Source organism: Rhopilema esculentum, chromosome 5 (genome assembly GCF_057945365.1).
Source record: "Rhopilema esculentum isolate cy_ngs chromosome 5, ASM5794536v1, whole genome shotgun sequence".
NCBI classification, from domain to species: Eukaryota; Metazoa; Cnidaria; class Scyphozoa; order Rhizostomeae; family Rhizostomatidae; genus Rhopilema; species Rhopilema esculentum.
In genome coordinates, this window is record NC_142819.1 from 3,258,032 (window position 1) to 3,282,964 (window position 24,933).

The 24,933-nt window shown below is 36.7% G+C and overlaps 4 protein-coding genes across 4 annotated transcripts; 3 read left to right on the forward strand and 1 right to left on the reverse strand.

The window, feature by feature from the left end:
• Positions 1-71: 71 nt before the first annotated feature.
• On the forward strand, positions 72-1,472 carry LOC135689365 (uncharacterized). Its single transcript, XM_065206558.2, has 3 exons — positions 72-302; positions 853-959; positions 1,226-1,472. The coding sequence occupies exons 1-3, from the start codon at positions 105-107 to the stop codon at positions 1,401-1,403; spliced, it is 483 nt and encodes a 160-aa protein (XP_065062630.2). The 5' UTR covers positions 72-104; the 3' UTR covers positions 1,404-1,472.
• Positions 1,473-7,624: 6,152 nt separating this feature from the next.
• LOC135689906 (uncharacterized) lies at positions 7,625-8,913 on the forward strand. Its single transcript, XM_089108597.1, has 2 exons — positions 7,625-8,205; positions 8,573-8,913. Exons 1-2 carry the CDS (start codon positions 7,953-7,955, stop codon positions 8,911-8,913), a joined length of 594 nt encoding a protein of 197 aa, XP_088964723.1. The 5' UTR covers positions 7,625-7,952.
• A 3-nt stretch (positions 8,914-8,916) lies between these two features.
• Positions 8,917-11,903, forward strand: LOC135690737 (uncharacterized). The gene is made up of 2 exons (XM_089108598.1): positions 8,917-9,744; positions 10,593-11,903. The coding sequence occupies exons 1-2, from the start codon at positions 8,917-8,919 to the stop codon at positions 10,668-10,670; spliced, it is 906 nt and encodes a 301-aa protein (XP_088964724.1). The 3' UTR covers positions 10,671-11,903.
• A 7,268-nt stretch (positions 11,904-19,171) lies between these two features.
• On the reverse strand, positions 19,172-23,611 carry LOC135689361 (short-chain dehydrogenase/reductase family 16C member 6). Its single transcript, XM_065206554.2, has 5 exons — positions 23,346-23,611; positions 21,924-22,209; positions 21,221-21,462; positions 20,830-20,955; positions 19,172-19,818 (listed from the first exon to the last, which is right to left on the reverse strand). The coding sequence occupies exons 1-5, from the start codon at positions 23,510-23,512 to the stop codon at positions 19,725-19,727; spliced, it is 915 nt and encodes a 304-aa protein (XP_065062626.1). The 5' UTR covers positions 23,513-23,611; the 3' UTR covers positions 19,172-19,724.
• Positions 23,612-24,933: the final 1,322 nt, after the last annotated feature.

Below are 24,933 nucleotides of genomic sequence, written 5' to 3' on the forward strand. Positions count from 1 at the left end.
AACTTTATAGATCATTTTCTTTTTTAAACCAACATTTTAAAAGTAGAGAGTAAGATGGCTGAACTTGATCTCATACCTTATGTAGTAATCTGTCACCATTGCTGATGACGATTCTTTTTGAACAGGCAATCAAAAACGGACATTTGGATATAGTCAAAGTATTCTACGGAATAGAGTTTGACTTCAACCGACCTGACCACGCAGGGACCACACCACTGCATTACGCCATTTTCAGAAAGAAAATGGAGATTGCAGAATACCTGGTAAAACAAGTGCATGTGAATGTGAATGCAAGAGATATGGTAAGTCACCTTGCTATAAGTTTATTCTTGTACGCTGGTTAAAAGTACACCCGAGAAAGGTAACCGAAGTAGAAAGTATGTGATAATTGAAAGCCTCTACTCTGTTGTTAGAAAACCTTCAACATAACTAGAAAAAGTTCTTTCTTGCATTTTTGATGCAATTAGCTTCAAGAACAAGAATCAAGAATGAGACACTGCTCAATCACAAACGATCTTGATTAAGATTTCAGAGCAAGTCAACACAATCCACGATACCCTAACGATTTCAGAATGGTTTCTTGTTTGGTAAAGCCTTGTAAAAGTAGAACTCTATGATAAACACCACAGGGTAATCAGAAAAAAACAAGGCTACAGCTAGAAATAGTGCAAGATATCTATAAATACAGATGATGATTTACGAGCCTCTCTTACTCATTAACCTATGCTGAATCTTTCACGCTCTAAGTCTAAAAATCATTAAAATGTAGCATTCATATATTGATTGATGTAAAGCATGCATGCATTCATAAACACTTAAGAACTCCCACTCATAAAACTTGGGTTTTCACAGCATATATCTACGCCACTGCACGAAGCAGTCCTTGCTGGGTTGCCAAATGTGGTTTTATTGCTAGTGAAAAATGGAGCAGAAACAGAAATCAGAGAGATAATCGGAAAGTAAGTATGGTTTGAATCAATTTTTAAAGGATTTATGGAAATGAATTTTGTAGTTGTTCGTTAAAATAGCATACTTAAACTTACTTTTTCAACACTGCATAAGGTCTCAATACATAGATTTATTACTTCCCATTACTTAGTCAATCTAAAAAAGGTTCTTATCTAAATATTTCAGTTGGTTTTGCTAATGATCCAATATTAAGAAAGCATATAAAAGTTATATGTAACGAAATGTCAATAATTGATATTTTGCTTTTTCAACACAGGACCCCCTTGTTGCTGGCGATCGTCAAAGGAGAAGAAGAATGTGTTGAGATCCTCTTACGCTATGGTGCAGAGATCTACCGTACGAGATATAGCAGCCTCGCAGAGGACAAGGCTCTTCAATTTCGCCATAAAAGGTATAGCAATACAATTGCAAATTTCATTGGAAATTTGAGCTAGTAAACCGACAAAACTATACTTGTTTTAGCATCAACAATCTTAAGTTTAAGGTAGCATATGTTCCAAATCTTTGATTGGCTGAGCGACCAAAATTCTTTATACTCCATTAGCCATACTCCACAGCAAAGTAATTTTTCGTAAATGATACATATTTCATTTCCCCGCCCTTTTCATCGTTGACGAATGGCGTCAGCTTTTACAAGGCCGTAGCAGTGAACATCGGTGGAAGTGAGCTTCTCATCTATCTTTAAGCCTTCAAAGTGCAGATATAAAGTACCTGAGCGCAAAAGAAATCGCACAATTGTAGTTATTTTGAGAGAAAGATGGGCTGCGTTTTCTCTCAGTGGAATTTAGCGATTTTTTCCGTCAGTGACACAATCATCAATGCCGAAAAGAAAATATTTTATCAGTGGCTTGCAAAAGTAAGTTCATATTTGTCAATTAAGTGGATAAAACAGCTTTTAAAGATTAAAACATGTAATCTTTATGCTATACCTCCCCCCTAATTATTATAAGGGTTTGAAGGGACAGTTTCAAGCCTTCGTAACTGACGATCGCGGAAGAATTTTAACTGAGTACAACGGCAGTTTTTTCATAAATTTATTAAAGATTCAATTTTTTAAAAAAAATTAGGTTATCTTTCAGAACATTTTACACGTTTTTTTGTGGGTAGTGGTAAAAACGTCCAAAATAGGCCTAAATCTAGCTGCGAGACACGTTTGTTGTCATACTTTTGAATTCTGATTGGCTAATGGAGTATGGAGAATTTAGGTCGCTCAGCCAATCAAAGATTTGGAACCTATGCTGTTCAAGGTTCTAACGAGAAGTGAATTGTTAGTTGTAGTAAAACACAAACTCTCAAAGCCTTTGTGACAATTTCATAGTGAACGCAACCAATGTAAAATTTAGCAGTTTTCCATAAAATCGTTTTGGAAGAGAGCAGCTAACCCACACTAATACAATCCCAAACATTTTTCTAGGATATATGAAATGCTTCAGACTTATAGATCAAAGCACGAAAGGAGAATTGAATTCATCGGTGGGTTTGTTGAAAGTAATTCCATATATCTGTAATGTAAAGTATTTATTGTGGATACAGAACAGATTTGTTTCAAAAGCTAAATTTACTACCAAACAGACTCACGAAGTACCATCTTTCATTTTTGGAATACAAGAGTTTTTGATAAAAGGAAAAACCTTTTTAAAATCAATAACCTCGTTATAGAGTTAAATATAGACTTAACATCACGTTTGAGCTAAAGTTCAACAGGAAAGAAAAGAGGAAAACGAAACATTCTTGCCAAATTTGAAGAATATATTTAAAAATGTGCAATGAAAAAGTTTCGTCGGAGTGCAATTAGAGGTGATGCTTTCAAAATGGGTAAATGATTTAGATTGAAGGATTTTTGGTCAAAACGGAAGAGTTGAAATATCAGGGACCTTTAAACAACGCCAGTGCCAACGGTGGAGCCACAAGTGACAACTCCATCTCTAGAAAACCTTGTGGAGCCACGTCCCACAAGTGGCAAGCCCATCTCTAGAAAACCTTGTGAAGCCACGTCCCACAAGTGACAACCCCATCTCTAGAAAACCTTGTGGAGCCATGTCCCACAAGTGACAACCCCATCTCTAGAAAACCTTGTGGAGCCATGTCCCACAAATGACAACTCCATCTCTAGAAAACCTTGTGGAGCCACGTCCCACAAGTGGCAAGCCCATCTCTAGAAAACCTTGTGAAGCCACGTCCCACAAGTGACAACCCCATCTCTAGAAAACCTTGTGGAGCCATGTCCCACAAGTGACAACCCCATCTCTAGAAAACCTTGTGGAGCCATGTCCCACAAGTGACAACCCCATCTCTAGAAAACCTTGTGGAGCCACGTCCCACAAGTGACAACCCCATCTCTAGAAAACCTTGTGGAGCCATGTCCCACAAGTGACAACCCCATCTCTAGAAAACCTTGTGGAGCCACGTCCCACAAGTGACAACCCCATCTCTAAAAAACCTTGTGGATCCACGTCCCACAAGTGACATCCCCATCTCTAGAAAACCTTGTGGGGCTACGTCCCATGTTTTCTTTATGGCCGAAGATGCCCATTGTTTAAGCTTGGTAAAGTGGATTCAAAATACCGGACTGAAAAGTCTGATTTTAAGTCACGAACTGGGAACTCCGGGGAGCAACAAGTAATACTCGCAGAGAAGCAAAACGTTTGAGAATAAATTAAGGATTAAAGCTTGAAGAATCTACAACCATTGAAAAAAGAATGAAGGGTTTAAGAAAAAGTTAAAAAAATGTAACTAACACCTTCAAAATAAACGCTTAACCTTTGCGGCGGTCACATATTTCCTGAAGCAAAGGTTGGGTACCTATCTGCAGTAGCCAAAGACGTAAACCTTGCCTAAAATAATTAAAATTTCAAACACCATACTTGCATAGCCTCAGTGAATTGGTTACAAAGTAAGTTGCGTCTTTGAGATTGAAAAATATCTTTCAGACCCAAATCTCTTGAACATCAAGTCGTCATTGATGAAAAATGAAGATGGGAGTGTAGCAGAAAATGAAAATGCAGCTATGCCTGAAGAAGTCTACGAAGTCGTTGCATTTCACGAGAATTTGCATGATTCTGGTCTAGAATTAAGGTCATCAAGCAGGCGAATTGACAGATGTAACCAACTTGACAACTCTGTAAGCTTAGAATCTCAGGAAGTCATCGAAATGTGCATTAACATCGGTAAGTTATAACTTTTCTCTTTCCTTCTTTTATGCATTTTGTCAGTTCTAAGGTACCTAAAGATTGTTTACAACCATTTACTTTCTTGGTTAAGACGATCACTCATTTTCAAAAGTATGCTTACAATGGCAGAAATGAAAGTATGCTTACAATGGCAGAAATGAAAGTATGCTTACAAAATTATATTTCATTCAAAAGCCAGTTACCTATTTTAACATAACATACTAATACTGAAAAATTCATTTTTCCAAGTTCAAAATAAATCACCAGCATTTCTCAATCCGTTCATTTCAAATAAATCACAAGCATTTCTCAATCCGTTCATTTCAGAGCCCCAACCTGTAGAGGAGATACCAGATCTTCTCTTTGAGGAGGATGAAGAAGAGAATTCGGAAGAAAAGATCGTTGCTGAACAGGAAATCTCGTTGGTTTTGGCTGACTTTGAAATCCCATCATCCAACCAGCCATTGCCTGAAGTTGAACAAGTCATCCCAACACTTACTCAACTAGAAGCAGCACTGACTTCTGCAGGTATGTGAGAAACTTCTTTTATAGGCATCAATAGAATGTAATGGTAAATAGTTTCTAATGATCTTTGAGATTACTTATCGCTTCGCATTCCATTTTATTGATTGTTCTTTGACTTACTTCAGAGCCCCAGCCTGCAGAGGAGATACCAGATCTTGTCTTTGAGGAGGATGAAGAAGAGTATTCAGGAGAAGAGATCACTAATGAACAGGATATCTCGTTGGTTGTGGCTGACTTTGAAACCCCATCATCCAACCAGCCATTGCCTGAAGTTGAACAAGTCACCCCATCACTTATTCAACTAGAAGCAGAACTGACTTCTGCAGGTATGTGAGAAACTTCTTTTATAGGCATCAATAGAATGTAATGAATGGTAAATTGTTTCTTATGATCTTTTTGATTACTCATCTCTTCGTATTCGATTTTATTGATTGTTCTTTGATTTATTTCAGAGCCCCAGCCTGCAGAGGAGATACCAGATCTTGTCTTTGAGGAGGATGAAGAAGAGAATCCGGAAGAGAAGATCATTGATGAACACGAAATCTCGTTGGTTTTGGCTGACTTTGAAACCCCATCATCCAACCAGCCATTGCCTGAAGTTGAACAAGTCACCCCATCACTTATTCAACTAGAAGCAGCACTGACTTCTGCAGGTATGTGAGAAACCCCTCTTTTATAGGCATCAATAGAATGTAATCGTAAATGGTTTCTAATCATCTTTGTGATTACTCATCTCTTTGTTTTCGATTTTATTGATTGTTCTTTGATTTACTTCAGAGCCCCAACCTGCAGAAGAGATACCAGATCTTCTCTTTGAGGAGAAGGATGAAGAAGAGAATTCGGAAGAAGAGATCATTAATGAACAGGAAATCTCGTTGGTTGTGGCTGACTTTGAAACCCCATCATCCAACCAGCCATTGCCTGAAGTTGAACAAGTCACCCCATCACTTATTCAACTAGAAGCAGAACTGACTTCTGCAGGTATGTGAGAAACTTCTTTTATAGGCATCAATAGAATGTAATGAATGGTAAATTGTTTCTTATGATCTTTATGATTACTCATCTCTTCGTATTCGATTTTATTGATTGTTCTTTGATTTATTTCAGAGCCCCAGCCTGCAGAAGAGATACCAGATCTTGTCTTTGAGGAGGATGAAGAAGAGAATCCGGAAGAGAAGATCATTGATGAACACGAAATCTCGTTGGTTTTGGCTGACTTTGAAACCCCATCATCCAACCAGCCATTGCCTGAAGTTGAACAAGTCACCCCATCACTTATTCAACTAGAAGCAGCACTGACTTCTGCAGGTATGTGAGAAACCCCTCTTTTATAGGCATCAATAGAATGTAATCGTAAATGGTTTCTAATCATCTTTGTGATTACTCATCTCTTTGTTTTCGATTTTATTGATTGTTCTTTGATTTACTTCAGAGCCCCAACCTGCAGAAGAGATACCAGATCTTCTCTTTGAGGAGAAGGATGAAGAAGAGAATTCGGAAGAAAAGATCATTAATGAACAGGAAATCTCGTTGGTTGTGGCTGACTTTGAAACCCCATCATCCAACCAGCCATTGCCTGAAGTTGAACAAGTCACCCCAGCACTTATTCAACTAGAAGCAGAACTGACTTCTGCAGGTATGTGAGAAACTTCTTTTATAGGCATCAATAGAATGTAATGAATGGTAAATTGTTTCTTATGATCTTTATGATTACTCATCTCTTCGTATTCGATTTTATTGATTGTTCTTTGATTTATTTCAGAGCCCCAACCTGCAGAAGAGATACCAGATCTTGTCTTTGAGGAGGATGAAGAAGAGAATCCGGAAGAGAAGATCATTGATGAACACGAAATCTCGTTGGTTTTGGCTGACTTTGAAACCCCATCATCCAACCAGCCATTGCCTGAAGTTGAACAAGTCACCCCATCACTTATTCAACTAGAAGCAGCACTGACTTCTGCAGGTATGTGAGAAACCCCTCTTTTATAGGCATCAATAGAATGTAATCGTAAATGGTTTCTAATCATCTTTGTGATTACTCATCTCTTTGTTTTCGATTTTATTGATTGTTCTTTGATTTACTTCAGAGCCCCAACCTGCAGAAGAGATACCAGATCTTCTCTTTGAGGAGAAGGATGAAGAAGAGAATTCGGAAGAAAAGATCATTAATGAACAGGAAATCTCGTTGGTTGTGGCTGACTTTGAAACCCCATCATCCAACCAGCCATTGCCTGAAGTTGAACAAGTCACCCCATCACTTATTCAACTAGAAGCAGAACTGACTTCTGCAGGTATGTGAGAAACTTCTTTTATAGGCATCAATAGAATGTAATGAATGGTAAATTGTTTCTTATGATCTTTATGATTACTCATCTCTTCGTATTCGATTTTATTGATTGTTCTTTGATTTATTTCAGAGCCCCAACCTGCAGAAGAGATACCAGATCTTGTCTTTGAGGAGGATGAAGAAGAGAATCCGGAAGAGAAGATCATTGATGAACACGAAATCTCGTTGGTTTTGGCTGACTTTGAAACCCCATCATCCAACCAGCCATTGCCTGAAGTTGAACAAGTCACCCCATCACTTATTCAACTAGAAGCAGCACTGACTTCTGCAGGTATGTGAGAAACCCCTCTTTTATAGGCATCAATAGAATGTAATCGTAAATGGTTTCTAATCATCTTTGTGATTACTCATCTCTTTGTTTTCGATTTTATTGATTGTTCTTTGATTTACTTCAGAGCCCCAACCTGCAGAAGAGATACCAGATCTTCTCTTTGAGGAGAAGGATGAAGAAGAGAATTCGGAAGAAAAGATCATTAATGAACAGGAAATCTCGTTGGTTGTGGCTGACTTTGAAACCCCATCATCCAACCAGCCATTGCCTGAAGTTGAACAAGTCACCCCATCACTTATTCAACTAGAAGCAGCACTGACTTCTGCAGGTATGTGAGAAACTTCTTTTATAGGCATCAATAGAATGTAATCGTAAATGGTTTCTAATCATCTTTGTGATTACTCATCTCTTTGTTTTCGATTTTATTGATTGTTCTTTGATTTACTTCAGAGCCCCAACCTGCAGAAGAGATACCAGATCTTCTCTTCGAGGAGGATGAAAAAGAGCCTTCGGTTGTATTGGAACCTCCATTAGCTTTCTCTTCATCTGCTCCATTTGACGTAAACCAGGGATTGTCTGGTACGTAATGTTTCATCTTTTTTAAATATGCACATTTTCTGTTTTCTTTTCATGGAGCGCTAAAACCTGCTGCTTTCAAAATATTGAGCAGATGAAGGTGTCATCATTTCCAACTACTTTTGCAATTCTTTCAGATCCATCAGAAAAGCCGAAGCAAGAACTGCCTGTTTATAGGGAAGAGGCAAGCGCATGGAATAACAATGTCATTCAAGAAAAAGAAAAGTCATTGTCAATCAATTTCTGGGATATTCCAACATCAAACCAACTTGTGCCAAAAGGTGACAAAGGTTCCACATCATCGGAACAATTCGCAAGAGGCTCTCTCGAGAAGCAATATCCGTCAGGTATTATCAAAGGCAATTTTTGTTTAGTCTATCAAAGAAATTTCGACTGTCGAATTGTATCCTCTTAGTGGCAAAATCACTAAAATGTAAACAAAACTCCTGATTGGCCTTACTAGAGTTATGATATAGACATTTGCTCTCTTGGACTCTTTAATTTGGTGAGAGTTTAACGGTCGCTGATTGGTAAAAACAAGACAACCAATCAAAGTCGACTTTCATGATAAATTGACGCTATGACCATTAGTTAAATAATTGTTTAAATAGAAAACAGTTGGTTCAATCGGTCTAGAGTATTTCTATTTAGCATGAAAATTTCAGCAGAAAACGAGAGAGGGAAATCTTGACTATGGTTTAACTCTATTTGCAGGGAATAACGCTGCTTCATCAAAGAAACTCGGTCCCTACGACAAGGTGGTACTATCCAGAACTGGTACTTCCGTGTATGATGAAGAAGCTGAAAAGCTCAAGACAAACTGCAACCAATTTGTGAAATTGCTTGACGAAATCGAATGTTCTTTCAACTATCTTGACGATGGATTCAAACGAATAGAATCGCGCCTGCGTGGTGCAGCAAAGCAACGAGTGGAAAAGGAAGATGTCGTCCATGAAAACAAACGGCTGGCTTTATTGAACGAAGAGCTCTGTAAAAAAGTGGAAGCTTTAAGCAAGCAACTTGAACAGGAAATCAATATGCAGAGAAATCAATAAGGTATGACAGAGCATCAACTTAACCTGGAGACCGAGAATGAGCAGCTTCGTTTGCAAGCCGATAAGCTTATGAAGGATAAAAACAAAGACGAAGTTTTACTTGGGCTTCTCGAAAAAGAAAATGAGGAGCTATTGGTCAAGTCTTTCAAATTAAATGAATTTGAAACTCAAGAGAAGAAAACACAAGAAGAGATGGAAAAATGCTTGAATGAGCTTTCAAAGATTGAAGACATTGTCAAGCAAAAGGATGAGGAGAGAACACATCTAGAAGAAGGAATATTTCAGCTACAAAAGAAGTGGGAAAGAGAACACTTAAGGCTATTGGAGGCACAAGACGAAAATGACAGTTTAATATCTAAAATTTCCGATTATCGCGTCAAGTTGGATCACCTTGAAAGAGAACATAAACTGACTCAAGAGGTGTCCATAGAGCAACGTGGAACAATTTCGTCTTTAAACTTAAGAAAAGCTGATCTTTCAGTTGAGATTGACAATTTGAAATTTCGTCTAAGAAGCTTTGTGAATTTGGAAGAGCAGAATGAGGCGCTGAATGAAGAGCTACGAAAAGCAAAGAGCAATTTACGGGCAATGGAGAATGTGTACACGGTTTCAATGGCCGATGCAATAAAGTTTCGCGGCAAATATGATGAGGCATGTTATGAGCTTGAAGGGCTCAAAGCAACGATTGATTTGCTATCTACTGAGAAAAAGGAACTGAGTGAAAAATGTGACAGATTGGAAAACGAAATGACCAGAGAATTGGTTGAGCATGAAGGAACTTTGAACAGTACTGACGGGAAAACCGAGGCACTCGAGTCAAACTTAAATTTGGTAAGTTTAATTGTGTTAGCACATTAGTTTAGTTAACTAGTGTTATCGTATCTGTCATGTTTATTTGTGTTACTATGGGTAGAAAAAGAGTATCAACGTCCTAGCGACAGTTGCAACGGGCCGCAAAAATATGATTGCCAGTTCGGAAAGGTGAATTGTTGGAACACCTAAACAAAAGTAGGACAGATTGAAAAGTTGTTTCTCCTCCCCTCTTCTATTACAGTTTTGCTTAATACTGCATGATTGTTAGTGACAACCTAACTGGGACTGGATGCATAAACACTTCTAATGAAGGAAACAAGATTGTACGTGAGGAGAGAGGGAGAATAGAGCAACAGCAATGATGATTTGGAGATGAAGTTAAATCCTGGGATGGCGAACTTTTGACCGAGATTATTGTAGTGTTCCAGCTTTTCTGGCAAGGATCGAAGTTCAGGATGCTGTTGCTTTATGACCATATAACAGTCCATTAAAAAATAATACTTCCTATCAGGAATACCTATCATTGAAGCTTGTTTGGTAAAAGAGACTTTAGGCCATTAGAACAACACAGAACCTTCCATTCTTAGATTGTTGGGAATGGTTGACAAATCTAATGATATGTATTATTTTGCCCGTTTTCATCAAATTGCTGCATATTTGGAAAATACTCAAGTAGCCTTGATATTCAAGCAAGATTCATTGTTTTGTCATTGCGTGAATTATCCTTGCATTTCTGCACCGTACGAACTTCACGCACACGGGAGTTAGTTATTCGATAGTGCCTCTTTGAAAACATCGCTGCGATTAGTAGCCTGTAACGCCACGTCAATTTAAACATTAAAATATGATTTGTAATTATTTCGTAGAAAAATGTGCCAGAAGATAGCAGCTTTTGGGGAAATGAAGCCAAGAGAAGCAAAGATTATAAAACTAATTTTGATTAAGGACCAAAAATTGAACCAAACAAAATTGACCATTTTATAATGGTCGTAGTAGCCTAAATTGGTATGACTTAACTAAAAATGTAAAAAGCAAGTTGATTTATTTAATGAACATTGTCAAATTGAATGAATCTATATTTTCAATGCCTGTGTATTTGTTCAGAAAATTCTTGAAGGCCAAAAACGGAAGTGGTAAACAGAAACTTTCAATCACTATGACCAAAGTTTCTTTCGATTGGGTGTTGACATATCTAATTGTGGCTGAAAAAGAAATTAAGATGATATTTTTTATTCACAATACGAATGGCTTGACTTACAGAGAATATAATCTTGAAAAGACAGTATTTGACAATTTCATTAAGGTTAGGCCTATGTGTGCAATGATTGATGACTGCCAACTAAAGCAGAAAGTAAGGATTAACAGTGGTGGTCGCCCCGTGGTCCTTGGATGCGGTTGAAGAGCCTGTCGTGTCTAAATGCTTTCAATGTCAAATAGTAATGTAACAACCAAGGGCCAAGTGCAAAATTCGATCATTAAAACAACAAACAAGCAAAAAGTAGATTATGAAGCTTCAATGCTTGAGCTTAAGATTAAATGTCATAGATTAAAGATAGAGCATTTTTGCTGCAATATACCTGGGTCTCTCTATTATTGGCAAAGTATCTGAGAGTTTGTCAAATTATGGAAACAAAAGGCCAAAACCAGAAATAACTTGCGAATTAAGAAAACTTGCAAATAGAGGCATACCACACAATTACAATAGATATAAGATATGTGCTTATTTCTTACTAAAGTAGAAAAGGTTATGCCTGATAACATATTCATTGCATTTATAAAGTAAATGTGAACATCTGAATTCCATCTAATTTCTGCTTAAAAACATCCATAAATTATCAAGCTTACCACTACATTAAACGAGCTAGCACAATAATGGCTACTGAAACTATTTCATAAAATATCTACTAATTATATTAACATGCAAATTACTGGTTTTGATGTGGATCCTGTTTGCAGATTTTTCATCCAATATAATACACTGTATAGGATTTTCACAATACAAGATATTCAGCATTAAATGCTTCATATTTTTTTTACTTTTGCCCAGAAATGTCCTACCTAAAATCCACTGCCAGCTGAGTTAAGAAGTAAAACAACAGGATTGAATACTAGATACCAATGCAGTGCTGTGGATAAATACAGTTGACATCGACTATCTTGATTGGTGGCTGTCTAGACCTTTTGCTCTCACCAATAATTTTCCCATTTCCACTATTTTAAAAAAAGGGTATATATAGAAAATCATTTTCATCTCTAACATTTGCCATCTCAAACCCTTTTCTATTTTCCTTGTAGCAAAAAGAGACATTGTCTCAAACACTGGATAAAGAAACATGCCAAGAGAATTATGTTTATAAGTATCAGCCAATAACCTCATCTCTTTGATGAAAAATGTGGAAGAATTGCAAGAAGGGTTCGGAAACTTTCCCAATTCCAATAATCTCCTGAATGTTGCAAAGGGATCAAAAATACTTACTGAACATTGGTTTGAGATAATGAGGTAATAGGAAGTTACATGGAATGACACTATAGCAAGGCAAAGAGCAGTTGACATAGAGGAGGTGGAGGATTGAGGAATATAGAAATGCTACGAAGGAGATGGTTTCCAAGTATGGTTTGCTTTTAGAGTACAGAGATATGCTACATAAGCATAATCTCAAGCTCATTTTAGAACTGAACTTTGAATTGTATTTTTCTGATATAATTGAGTATTTTATGAGTTGGGGCATTAAAAAAACTTTCACAATTTTGAAGAGACATCTATTATTTCAAATGTTTGCTAGCTCAAACCAATTGAAGTTTCCCTAGAGAGATTGAGAAAGAGGACATCAACTGTATTGGCAACTGAGATAACACACACAATTTTTTCATGTGATACAGCACTGCTGTGTAGAAAGCTGTTTCTGGTCACTTGATGGATTCTTTTGACAGTACTATTGTAATGCTTCAATAAATGCACTGTACTACTCACTTGGAACTGGAGGAAGTGGACGAAAAATGCAATTGTCACTGTCATCAGCTGATAAGCATCTACTGGAATCAAATGCTAGTTAGTGTGCATAGCTTTGCACCAGTTGATGGATTCTTTCACCATCCTTAGTCTTGAAAACAAACATACCCTCCCCAGTGTCACAGAGTCTGCATGAAAGAAAGACTTAAATAACCCATATACACTTGAAATCATTATTTAAGAATTTATGGTAAGTATTCTCCTAGTTGTAGATTTGAGAAATGATAAAGTTACAGTAATTTTATAAAGTTTGTATTTCTTATTCTAATAAACTTGGTAAAATCATAGTAAGCAGGATTTTCCAAAAATAAAAAGGTAACAAAACAGCTCTTTACAAGATGCATTTCAAAGTGGATCCAAGTCAGAAAGTTTGAGCATGTGAATGATGATAAAATATAAGATGTATGACTAAATTAAAGATATATTTTGTGTCTGTCATTGCATAAAATATTGCTTTGTTACCTTCCAGCCTCAAAAGTGAACCTAGTGGCATCAAAACCAAACCGCCGTAAGGATGGTATTGGCCACGAAACGAGTCTCACATTTGTGCATTTTACATCAAAGAGTATGATTTTTTCTGTTGAAACTTCAAGATCATAATCCCCAGATATACTTAGTTTTGCTGATGGTTGAAGGTAGACTGAGAACAACTTGATAGTCTTTAAATATTTTCTTATGGTGGACTCAGGGGCGGATCCAGAAAAAAATTTGAGGGGTGCTCAGTTTTGGGTGGGGCTGGTGTCATGCCCTTCAAAATTTCTGCTGATTAGAATTTCTTTTGGACATTCAAAGAGCAAGGGTTGTCAATCCCTGTTTTTAAAAAAATTAATTTTAAAACAATTATTTTCTCAACTTCTGGCAATGTGCTATTCAAAATGAAACCGACACATAAAATACAACAAAATGATACTAAGAAACAATTGTAATTGCTTTTCTCTCGGTTAAAATAAAAACAATAAATATTTGATTTCTTCTTCCATCACTCTGACTACTTAATAAACATTTTTAAAATACAGCTACTTCTAATAGATGAAATAAATATCATTAATGTTTCTGTTAGTTTATGTACTAATTAATATCTGGTTAATGATTTTGGGAAGATGACAATATTCTGGGCAATCAGTAGGTTGGTAAGGCTGAGATTTTGGCTATTTAATTGAGATTCATAGAAGTTTCATAAACACTTAAATATTTTGTGGATAACACCAAAAAAAGGTAAAGAAAAACAGGATGCTCACAAATGCCTGTTTCAAAACTTCTTGTTGATAATAAGAACCCAATTTAAATCTAAGAAAGTTGTTAAAAATGGTTCTATCAGTCCCCCAATCCGAGCCGGGGTGGTGTGGAGCCGCCGAAAATAGACAAGTGGTAAAATAGGAGAATCCGGTCTCAGGCAGAAAATAGACAAGTCCCTAAAATATCAATTTTTTTAAAAATACTAATTTATTAAGTTGTTTTAAGGAGCTGAATAGCATTAGATAGCGGTTTTTACGATTTAGAACAACATTTTAGGCCTTGATAGGAATTCAACAGTTTTAAAAACGAGATTCTCTAATGTAACTACTAGCAGACGAAGTCTTATCGCAAAAATAACCCTGTCATTTTAAGTCAAAATTATAAATCAATCTTTTTCTTGTTATACTTGATTGAATTTGACAATAAACGTTCAATATTTTATAAAAAAACAAAGGAAAACAGACCTTCCTTTGGCTGGCCTCCGTTAGCTGCTTTTGTCATCCCTCTGAAGGATCCAAATTACCGCGCGGAAAAAATTACCGTTCATGATAACCAAACATTGTATCATTACATCAACATTAAAGCCAGCATATTTAAATATCGCTACCCAAGCAACAATTTGAAGCTAATCGTACTTCCATTCTTCCGTGCTTGCATTTCCCCCGGAGAAATTCATACATTTTAGCACGGATCTCCGTGGCTCCGAGCAGGCAGAAAATAGACAAGCCGGCTCCGACTTTTAACGCAAAAAGTTATTTGCAGAATTTCTTCATACCTCGCTGTGTTTTCCAGTCTGATAGAGTTTTTTAGCAATTCTTTACAGCATTTACGTCTAGAAAAACCTTTTTATTTATTTCAAACGAAATATTGCCCTGAAGCAAGGAACCTATGGCTAAATGTTGTGTTTGCGATTTATAGTCTCACAATCGTTGCGAAACATGTCTTTTAAGGAAGAGAATTGGGAATGCTGTAATTGTAGCAAAAACCAAAAACCATCTAAAAGCAAGCGAAAGAGCAAAAGTTACATTTATAGCCTTTACGTAGCTGTATAGTCTTCAAAGATGTCAACGAATGTTAAAAATAGCAGCTGAAGTTGAGTTGTAAATAAGACGTAACAGTATAATACAAAACAAGTATAATAATGACGTTATAGTATGATAAAACATATATGAAAGATTTTTCTTCTGTTATCTGCCTACCTTATCATCCGCTACCTGCCTATCTTAACAGTGAAAGAAAACAAAAAGTCGGAGTCGTGCTAGAACACATGGCAATATTTCGTTTGAAATAAATAAAAAGGTTTTTCTAGACGTAAATGCTGTAAAGAATTGCTAAAAAACTCTATCAGACTGGAAAACACAGCGAGGTATGAAGAAATTCTGCAAATAACTTTTTGCGTTAAAAGTCGGAGCCGGCTTGTCTATTTTCTGCCTGCTCGGAGCCACGGAGATCCGTGCTAAAATGTATGAATTTCTCCGGGGGAAATGCAAGCACGGAAGAATGGAAGTACGATTAGCTTCAAATTGTTGCTTGGGTAGCGATATTTAAATATGCTGGCTTTAATGTTGATGTAATGATACAATGTTTGGTTATCATGAACGGTAATTTTTTCCGCGCGGTAATTTGGATCCTTCAGAGGGATGACAAAAGCAGCTAACGGAGGCCAGCCAAAGGAAGGTCTGTTTTCCTTTGTTTTTTTATAAAATATTGAACGTTTATTGTCAAATTCAATCAAGTATAACAAGAAAAAGATTGATTTATAATTTTGACTTAAAATGACAGGGTTATTTTTGCGATAAGACTTCGTCTGCTAGTAGTTACATTAGAGAATCTCGTTTTTAAAACTGTTGAATTCCTATCCAGGCCTAAAATGTTGTTCTAAATCGTAAAAACCGCTATCTAATGCTATTCAGCTCCTTAAAACAACTTAATAAATTAGTATTTTTAAAAAAATTGATATTTTAGGGACTTGTCTATTTTCTGCCTGAGACCGGATTCTCCTATTTTACCACTTGTCTATTTTCGGCGGCTCCGGGCCACCACTGATGCCCAATCCTGACCACTTACTAAACCTCTCACTAATATCTGCTAATATCTGTTACTTTGAAAAAACTTTTGGAATTCAAAATAAATACCAAATATTAAAATCATATATTTTAGGCTAGAACAGACTAGAAAACTTGGATTTTGTGAAAATTTCTCGAATTCAATTGTTTATAAATTTTGTAAGATATTCATCCTATGTTTTCATATAATGTAAGCTTTACATTGTATGATTTATCACCTTCCAATTAAACACTCTGAAATCCTCTCAAATGCCCAAACTTTACCCCTCAAATGCCCAAATCTACCTTGCTGTCATCAAGTCTGCATAGTGTGACATGTGCACGTAATAGAATTTACACGCCCACATCTTTTTGCTCTTGCAAAAACAAGATCTTGTCCAAAACTGCCATGCTCTACAGACTGGGCAGGGCTCTCATTAAAAACGCAGAGGTTTATAATTTAATCTCTTGCATCGCATCAAGTTTAAAAAATGAAATATAGGCCTCACCTCATTACACACGCTTTTGTTCTATTAAAATTTTAAAAGAAATCGCTTCACTTCTGTTGTAACTGGCGATCGCCATTTCTACAAAACAACTACAACATGCTTCTTCCGCCTGCCTAAATGAAAACTTGAACTACGTTTGACAATAGGGGGTGCTCCCGCCAAAAGTGAGCTCCCGCGATATCAGAAGCCGATTGGTTGCTTTACTATCGCTGGTGCTCAAGGTTAGTTTGCGAAAGACTAAAGCACAGACCAGGGGGTGCTGGAAATTTTACAAAGACGAAAAGTAGCACAGTCTGGTCCGTAAATTTACTGGCTTTGAAAATACAGAGAGCGGGCTAGAAGTGCTCAGATCGGACAGAAATTGATTTTCTCGTGGGAATACAAATGAAAACCTCGAATTTAGTGTACGCCTACTTTGAAATTTCAAAATATCACATCCTGAATGATTTGACGGGTCTCAAGCACCCATAGCACCCCCTAGATCCGCCCCTGTCCCTGTCATTAATTTCTGTAAGTTTTTTGGTGTGGATGGCTATTTCGTTGTTCTTTATGAGGAAACATTCAAAAGTGGATTCATATTCACAAAACAGCGCGCGTAGTGCACGTTTATGTACTCGATTAATCTCCTAATTACATTGCTTTCCACAGAAAATCCAAATGTTGAAATTTGACAATAGTTGAAAATTCCACAGACAATAGTTGAAATTTGATAGCAGAAAGGAGTTGTATAGTAATTTTGCCTTGCCTATATCTAGGGAGTTAGCCACCCTAGAAAATGCTTTCACATTTTGATTTTTCTTACGACATAGGGTTTTGATATGTTGGTCAAATTTAAGGCCAGCATCGATTGTGACGCCTAGAAGTTTAACGCTGTCTGATGAGTATAAGATATTCCCATGTATTTCAATGCAAATTTTATTGTCAAGTTTGGCTCCAAGGAGCATCATCTGGAACTTAGATGGATTAGCTACCATTCTGTTGGATTCGAACCATTTTAGAGCTTGACATAGATCTTCTTCTATGTCAACAATAATTCCATCCAAATCACTACCACAAAAGTAAATGGTAGAAGAAAAGAAGAAGATCTATGTCATCTGCGAAATTGCAAATTTCTGTATTTTGGATGAAATAAATCAAATCATTGACGTAAATGTTAAACAACAAAGGACCCAAGACAGAACCTTGGGGTACACCTGATACGATATCGAGCCAGTCGGTGAAGGCTGGTCCAATTTTCGCCCTTTGTCTTCTGCCGGAGAGATAGCTATATATATAAATTTGAGGCAGTTCATGCCGAAGTCATAAGCCTCCAGCTTTGCTATCAGAAGATCATAGGGTAGGCAATCAAAAGCTTTCGACAGATCCATGAGTACCATTCCGACAACGCCTCCATCAGCCAGGTATATACGACATTTTTCAATTAATCTAAAGAGGGCATGTTGAGCACTGTGTCCCTTCCTGAAGTCACAGAGTAGCCTAGAAATTTTTGTCTTCGCAAAAGGAGTCATCTGTTGTGAGACTTGCCTCTCGAACATTTTTGAAAGCGTAGAAAGTACACTGATTGGCCTGTAGTTCTTTTTGTTTGTTCCATCATCATTTTTTGAAGAAGGCAAGACATCTGCCCTCTTCAATTTGTCCGGAAATTCTCAGTTTTTAATTGATCTGTTCATACGATGGGTGATTTCCTGATAGCAAAGTTCTTAGACCATTTCAAGCGAGTCAATCCGTACTTCACCGCTGGTCTTTTTTGCACTATTAAGCTGATTGATTTCATTTCAAACCGAGGTTGGGCTGATGTAAGAAAGTTCAAATTTATCCTCCTCAGCAAGTTGGCCTACATTTCGTTTGATAATTTGAATGCTAGGATGGTTCTTGTACTTATTTATTGCTTGTAGCACTGGATCTTCGTAAATCATGTCCCCGGGGCACTGATTGTTTCTTTGGGAAGATCCAGGGTATCAGTTAAATTCACAAAGTACGAGTTAAAGCACTCCTCTATCATTTTATCATCATGGAGGATGCGACCATCCTCAACCAAAACAAAACTTACTATAATTGAGAGAATTTTAATTCCTGAACAGAAATGGGCATCTTCTTTGTCTCGAGTATTTTCAGTAGGCAATGTTTACACACAAAAAATGCAGACATTAAAATGATTCAGAAAGTTATCTACTGTATTGATGCAAATAATAGACAAATGATAGAAATAAACCCGAGTGAGTTAGTAAACAGATAAAATAAAATCAAGCAGTATATAAACAGTTTGTTCTCTTTTTAATTCATAAACTGTTTCAGAAAACGATAAAAAAAGATGGTCAAAAAGTCTGTATCGCTGAAAAACTGGGGGCATCAGCCCCCATCCCCTAGTGGCGCCGTGCCTAATTTATCAATATCAATAACTACAGCAGTGGTGTAACGGAAGCCCCAATGAACAGACTGCCACAGTGTCCCACACCCAACAAAAGCTATGAAGCTAGATAACAAACTGGGCTCCCAGTTAGGTACCTGGGACAAACAAGGTGTAAAAAGACGATTTTCTCATTACACAGGGAGGAGGACGATTGACCAAAAGGGAAAGCATGACATAACTGCAACAAAGCAGTAATACTTAAAATTGCAACAGAGAAAAGAGACCAAGAAACAAATTCAATGACACTATTCATTTTAATCAATAAGTCAGCTGATTAGTAAAAAAATAATGAAACTAAAAACCATTAACACATTTAATAATTGTTCAACTACCTGAAGTAAATTAAATGTAATTAAAGCAGCAGTCAAGCAAATCAAAGCTAGAAGATATATTCTGATGGTCTTTCGGAAAGATGAACAAGAAAGCCAAAGGATTTTTCCAGAACCCAGAATAACTATCTTACTGAAAAGTTGCCTAGTAATTGCATTAAATGTGAAACTCAGAATTTAGAACCATGGAGGTCTACATACAAAAGTAAAAAAGTAGCATTTTTTACTCCTGTGAATCTAAAATCATCGAGGAAAAATTCAAGCATTTCTTAAGTTCTTTGAACCATGAATTCACTCTGATGTCATATTTTAAATTCTTAGAAGCTAAAAAAGGAGTATAGATATTGTTGAATTGGAATGCAAATGTTTCGGCAGTGAACTTATCTTAGCATGTTGTCAAAGATAAACTTCAATAAGATATCAAATGTATGTTCCTAAACATATCTCAAAAGGCAGCCTCTAATCTTCTTTCTTTCTGCCAACAAACTGATCCATGGTCTTTGAAAATCCGAAAAAGTCACACAGCAAAACATAGGAGGGATAAGGGACCAAGCTGAAAAAAGAATTTGGAAGGATAAATATACATGTTATTACCTTACTAGTTTTCATATTCAAAATGCTTTTCATTATGAAATACATTAAACTTTGATAAATCTTCAATAATTTTCAATCTAAATGAAGATACATTCAGATTTTGGTTGGTTGATAATAAATCATCAGTTCCACCAACAAGAGCTTCTGTGTTTCTTGCCATGATAGTCAGGGGACTCACTTCATACTTTTTGTTCGGGGGGGCTGGTGACTGCATTTTTGCCCCACGAAAATTTTTTGCCTTGCCAAAAGTTGAAAAAGCCATAAAGGAAAATGAAAACTAAAGAGGGTTCTATATTATTGTTAAAGAATGATAAATTATGTTGTTTTTTTGTTTTAAAGACGTCACATTTTTGTTTTGACAACTTTTTGATAAAATGCTTTAGACCGCTGTCAGGTTGTGGTTCTTCTATTATCTTAGGCCTATAGAAGAGATATGTGCTTCAGAAATGTGATAAAAGACACAACTAAATTTTTACAAAAATCTTTTTATGTGCACACTATCATCCCACTGAACTGATGGTTTGTTCTGCTAGATGTAAAATTACTACCAAGTTTTCTGACAAGCTGTGCTTGTCTTTTTTGCATGGTTAAGGCACAAATATCAACCACATTTAAATCTGAAGTGAAAGAAACTCAGAATCAATGTAGAAAACTATTTCCTCCAGACCAAACTATCACTGACAATCCCTATTTTGTGTTGCTGGTAGTCTTAATCGTGTTACTTTCAGAACAGACAATTTCCAAGCATAAACTTCCTTCTCCCTACAGTTATATAAGAAAAACATTCAAGCAGATGAGTTGGGGGAAAATACTTGCCTTGCCAAAAGCAGTTGTGCCCTGCAAGAAGGCTATATTTTTGTGGTTGGGATTGTGGTTGGGTTAATCACCCCCCATACCCCCCTCAAGTGATGTCCCTGATGATAGTGATATATGACTGAAAACATGGGAATTTAAATAGTAGCAATTTTACCATCTAATCAAGGCTGCCAAATGCAAGAATCTTGGAAGAAGAAGAAATTCTTGGTTGTGTAACACTGCATCAATAATCTTGTCAACAACAAATTCAGGTTCCATTATCGGCAACAACCATGGAAATCTAAAAAATTGTAAAACAGAACTCTTTAATTTGAAACAAAGTAATATTTCAGTCCATATAGAACATAATCCTACTAGAGTTGCTTGCTTTTATTGCATACTGACTTGTTCGTGATTTACTTGTTCCCCAGTTCCAAAGTACATTTAATAAGATAGCATATTCAATTGAGGAAAACACTTTTTACAAAACATCTTTCTTGACCTACAAAGAAGTTCATTCTCTAAAATTTGACATAGCATGGCAGTTGATCTTCTTATTTTTATACCTGGTTTGTGCTCCATCAAACATTCCTGTGTTGATAAAATATGGGCAAACCACAGTGGTCTGAACATTTGAATTCAATGCCTTAAGTTCCAAATGCAAAGATTCTTGAAATCCAACAGCTCCAAATTTTGATGCACAGTAGTCAAGCAGGCCATTAACCCCAGACAATCCTGCAGCTGAAGCAATTGATACAATATGACCATGATCCATTTCCATCATGGCTGGAAGAAATGCCTTTGTTGTCTGAAAAGAATATCAATTTCAATTTATGCTTCTCTAATTTAAGACCTCTATCTAACTTTATGTGTCTCTTTGTAAAGTCACACAAGAGTATGCTCTGATGTTCAAATGTCTTGTTTTGATTCTATTGTTTCATAGCTTCTATTTTGGTTGTCTAATTTCTTAATTGAGAAAAATACTTTTAGAATGAAAATCTGAGTTTCATCAATAAACAATAAACCTCGTTTGAGCTACAGAAAAATGTACAAATCTTGTTGATATAGACCACCATTGTATCAATTGCAGTATTTGTCCCATTCTAGTCATGGCTCAGCAAACTCCAAGATTGTCAGACAAACTGTTTCGGAAATATAAAATATATGTCATATGCAGCTTTCTTGATATATTTTCCCTTCATTCCAAAGTCTACCTATAAATTTTAGTTTTCTTTCAAGAAAATTCTTAGTGGAAAAACAGATTTTTACCCAAAAGTGTGCCAATGTGTTGACTTCAAAAGTTTTTTGAGCAAGGTCATCTGGAGTCTGCAAAAATTTTTTTCCAGTCACAATACCAGCATTGTTGACCAAAATTGTCACTTTACCAACAGCCTGTCTGATTTTATCAGCTGCTTCATACACCTCCTCACGATTGCTGCAGTCAAAAACAATGCCATATGCTTTTCCATTTTGCTCTTCAATCTCCTCAACAGTTTTCTGATTTGCAGAGCTGTTTATGTCAGAACAAACAACTGTGGCTCCCAACTTTGCAAACCTATGGTAAAGGAAATGCAAAAACCAAAATAAATTTATTAATTAGAATGAATTTGATGAACTCACCTGGCATATGAAAACAGTAGCGCAGCCAAGGGGGAAACATTTGGGGGGCAAAGGCATACTGTCCCTATCAGGAGTATAATTGTCCACAAGCAAGGATTTGCATGTTTGACAGTTGTTGGCCACACTCCTGCACATGTAACCAACATTGAAATGCTTGCAGTTTGGTATTTTTTGTTTTCTTCAAAATTTCTTTCTTGATTCATTGTTGGTTTTATTTCTTTTGTTTGATGCCATTGAAGAATGCATGGTAGGGTTGTTTATGACAAGTGCAGACTATGCATATCTTTTCATTCGCTGTTGATGAAAGACTCTTTGTCCTATATTACAAAGTCAAGTTGGTGAGAGTATAAGTGAATGAGTTGAGGAAGAGTGCATCTATGTAAGGTGAATTGCAGTGAAAATTGTTTTATATTGTTGATAAACTTAATGTTGGGAAAAAAGTAGACAAAAGGTTTATAACAGTTGTGGCAGTGATTCATTCAAATCATTATCAGGTGGCCCCATCATCCTTTATTATAAAGGTCTAGACCAGAGGGTGACAGGTGCAGTCAGGGATGTCAGAGAGGGGGGCACAGGGGTCAACCACCCATGTTGCCTTTTGATAGAAGGGGCAAGGGGGGGCTGAAGTGCCCTTTTCATAGAAGTGGCCTTGATGCCTGCCTTTTGTGGGAAATAAAAGAGATCATTACGAGATCCTGACTGTAGTGGCTTATTTATGACGACCTTTCTCAGAACTTGCAATATAAATTTCATATGCCAAAATTTGGCCGGTTTCTAAGATACCGACATACGAAGATCGAAACAAAATGACAGTTACGAAAAAATTGTTGGTAGCTCAAAATTGTTTTTCAGCATTGTTGATAGCTCAGAAATCTGCCCCTCCCCTTGCCCCTTTGTCGTTCTGGCAGCGTGCATGTATGCATGCATGCAGTCCACATGACTAAAACTTTGTTTGAAAGAAGGTTCTTAGTGGCCCTTGGACCTACCTAAACATCATTGGAACATTTATCGAATTTTTCTAAAGATCCCGACATTTATAAACAAGAGTTAGTGTTTTATTTCAATGGATACCTGAAGGCCATCAATCTCCCGATTCCACTGCCAGCGCCTGTAATGAGAACGACCTCGTTGGAAACATCTTTCGGTTTTCCAGGAAAAAAGAACTTCAAGCAAGCTGTAAATATCTGAACTTGCAGAATAAAGGACACTTTGATTATCTCGATAATAAGCTCAATCATCTTGGCACACTGCAAACTAGAGCACTGTCTAGAAAGCTTTTGACAATTCCACTGTGTACGTGACGTGGGTGGAACAAAGTTCGATTTCTTGGTATATTATTAAGGTGCAACGAGCGGTTTAAGGTGCTACCTAAGGACTTGTCCATGACCTTTGTCCTACACGAGGGCAAACAAAGGTACAATTACTGCCAAAACTCTTGGTTGCTTGTGATATTTTCAACGTTTGCATGCACCCGTTCCCCTCCTCCCTTCAAACAATGTTGTCTCACAGCAAAGTTAAGACATACTTTTGTGGCAAACCTTTTTCTACCGATCGCTGTGATATACTGCATTGTAAGCCACATTGTTTTAGGGGGGATGGGGGTTAGTCTATTAGAAACACGGGAAATACACAAAAAAAGCAAAAATTTAGCAAAATATGTAGGTGTTCCAAGGAGTTTTGGCAGTGATTGTAGGTAACAGAAAAGGAAAACATATATTTTCCTCTTCTGTGGGTAGATATTAGGGAGAGGTAGGTTGTTAGCCTGCACACAGACTTTACAAATAGAGAAAATTGTACAACTTTCTAGGGTAGGCTATTCGATAAATTTTGTTCGAGGAAGCATATGCCACATTTTTTTCTTTCAACGGAAGATCTCTATTATGTTTCCAAAAGTTTTGGACTACCTGCATTTTCATAGGTGTATAAGAAATAATAAGGGATACAGGGAGAGGCTTGTAGCAAGTCTGGTACTAATCACTCAAAATTTATTGCATTCAAGTTTCCAGGACTCATGCGAGCAGTTCTTTCTCAAGTTTATGTTTATGTAGTTGTTATATAAACTTTTCACATTTGTTAACTTCAATATTGTTATTCAATCTTATGTTGCTGAAAAATGTTTGAGTTGAAGCAACAATATTTGGGAAAGACCCAAAATGTTTAGCATCTCCTCCAATCTACTGCGATTCTACCGCAATTACGTTGTTGACTGAACTGGTTTTTAAGTAAACTTTTTAATGAGTATTTTTCATCAAATATCTACTACCATATACAACATATGAATTTCAAATGACTGACAGGCCAGTCTTTTCTACGAGAGTTTTTAAGTGTGACGTCATCAAATCTTGTTTGCTTTTCCATTGACGGGAGAAGGCTAATCTGGATATACTCATTTGCTGGACAAAATCTGGCATTCCAGCTTGATTTTTAAGCTCCATAGGCATTGAATATATGGAAATCTACAAACAGTTAATAGTCATTTGTAAAACGATGAACAGCATAAAGCAGCTATCAACGGCCAACTCTCTTACCGGAAATAAAAATGGTGGAGTGACGCAAGGATCCATACTTGCTCTCTACATCAGGATACAAAATTTCCTACTCCGCGGGACACGACGCTAATGAGGTTAAGACAACAAAAGACAACTGAAATAAATAAATT

Bases quoted from the DNA above. Each gene is read 5' to 3' on its own strand.
- LOC135689365 (XM_065206558.2), top strand. From the start codon at position 105: ATGACGATTCTTTTTGAACAGGCAATCAAAAACGGACATTTGGATATA. The intron at 303-852 runs GTAAGTCACCTT...GGGTTTTCACAG, and splicing joins ATGTGAATGCAAGAGATATG to CATATATCTACGCCACTGCA. The intron at 960-1,225 runs GTAAGTATGGTT...TTTTCAACACAG, and splicing joins ATCAGAGAGATAATCGGAAA to GACCCCCTTGTTGCTGGCGA.
- LOC135689361 (XM_065206554.2), bottom strand. From the start codon at position 23,512: ATGATTGAGCTTATTATCGAGATAATCAAAGTGTCCTTTATTCTGCAA. The intron at 22,210-23,345 runs GTATCCATTGAA...CCTTTACCATAG, and splicing joins GGGAGATTGATGGCCTTCAG to GTTTGCAAAGTTGGGAGCCA. The intron at 21,463-21,923 runs GTAAAAATCTGT...TATTCTTTTCAG, and splicing joins ACACATTGGCACACTTTTGG to ACAACAAAGGCATTTCTTCC.
- LOC135690737 (XM_089108598.1), top strand. From the start codon at position 8,917: ATGACAGAGCATCAACTTAACCTGGAGACCGAGAATGAGCAGCTTCGT. The intron at 9,745-10,592 runs GTAAGTTTAATT...ATTATTTCGTAG, and splicing joins TCGAGTCAAACTTAAATTTG to AAAAATGTGCCAGAAGATAG.
- LOC135689906 (XM_089108597.1), top strand. From the start codon at position 7,953: ATGAAGGTGTCATCATTTCCAACTACTTTTGCAATTCTTTCAGATCCA. The intron at 8,206-8,572 runs GTATTATCAAAG...CTCTATTTGCAG, and splicing joins CGAGAAGCAATATCCGTCAG to GGAATAACGCTGCTTCATCA.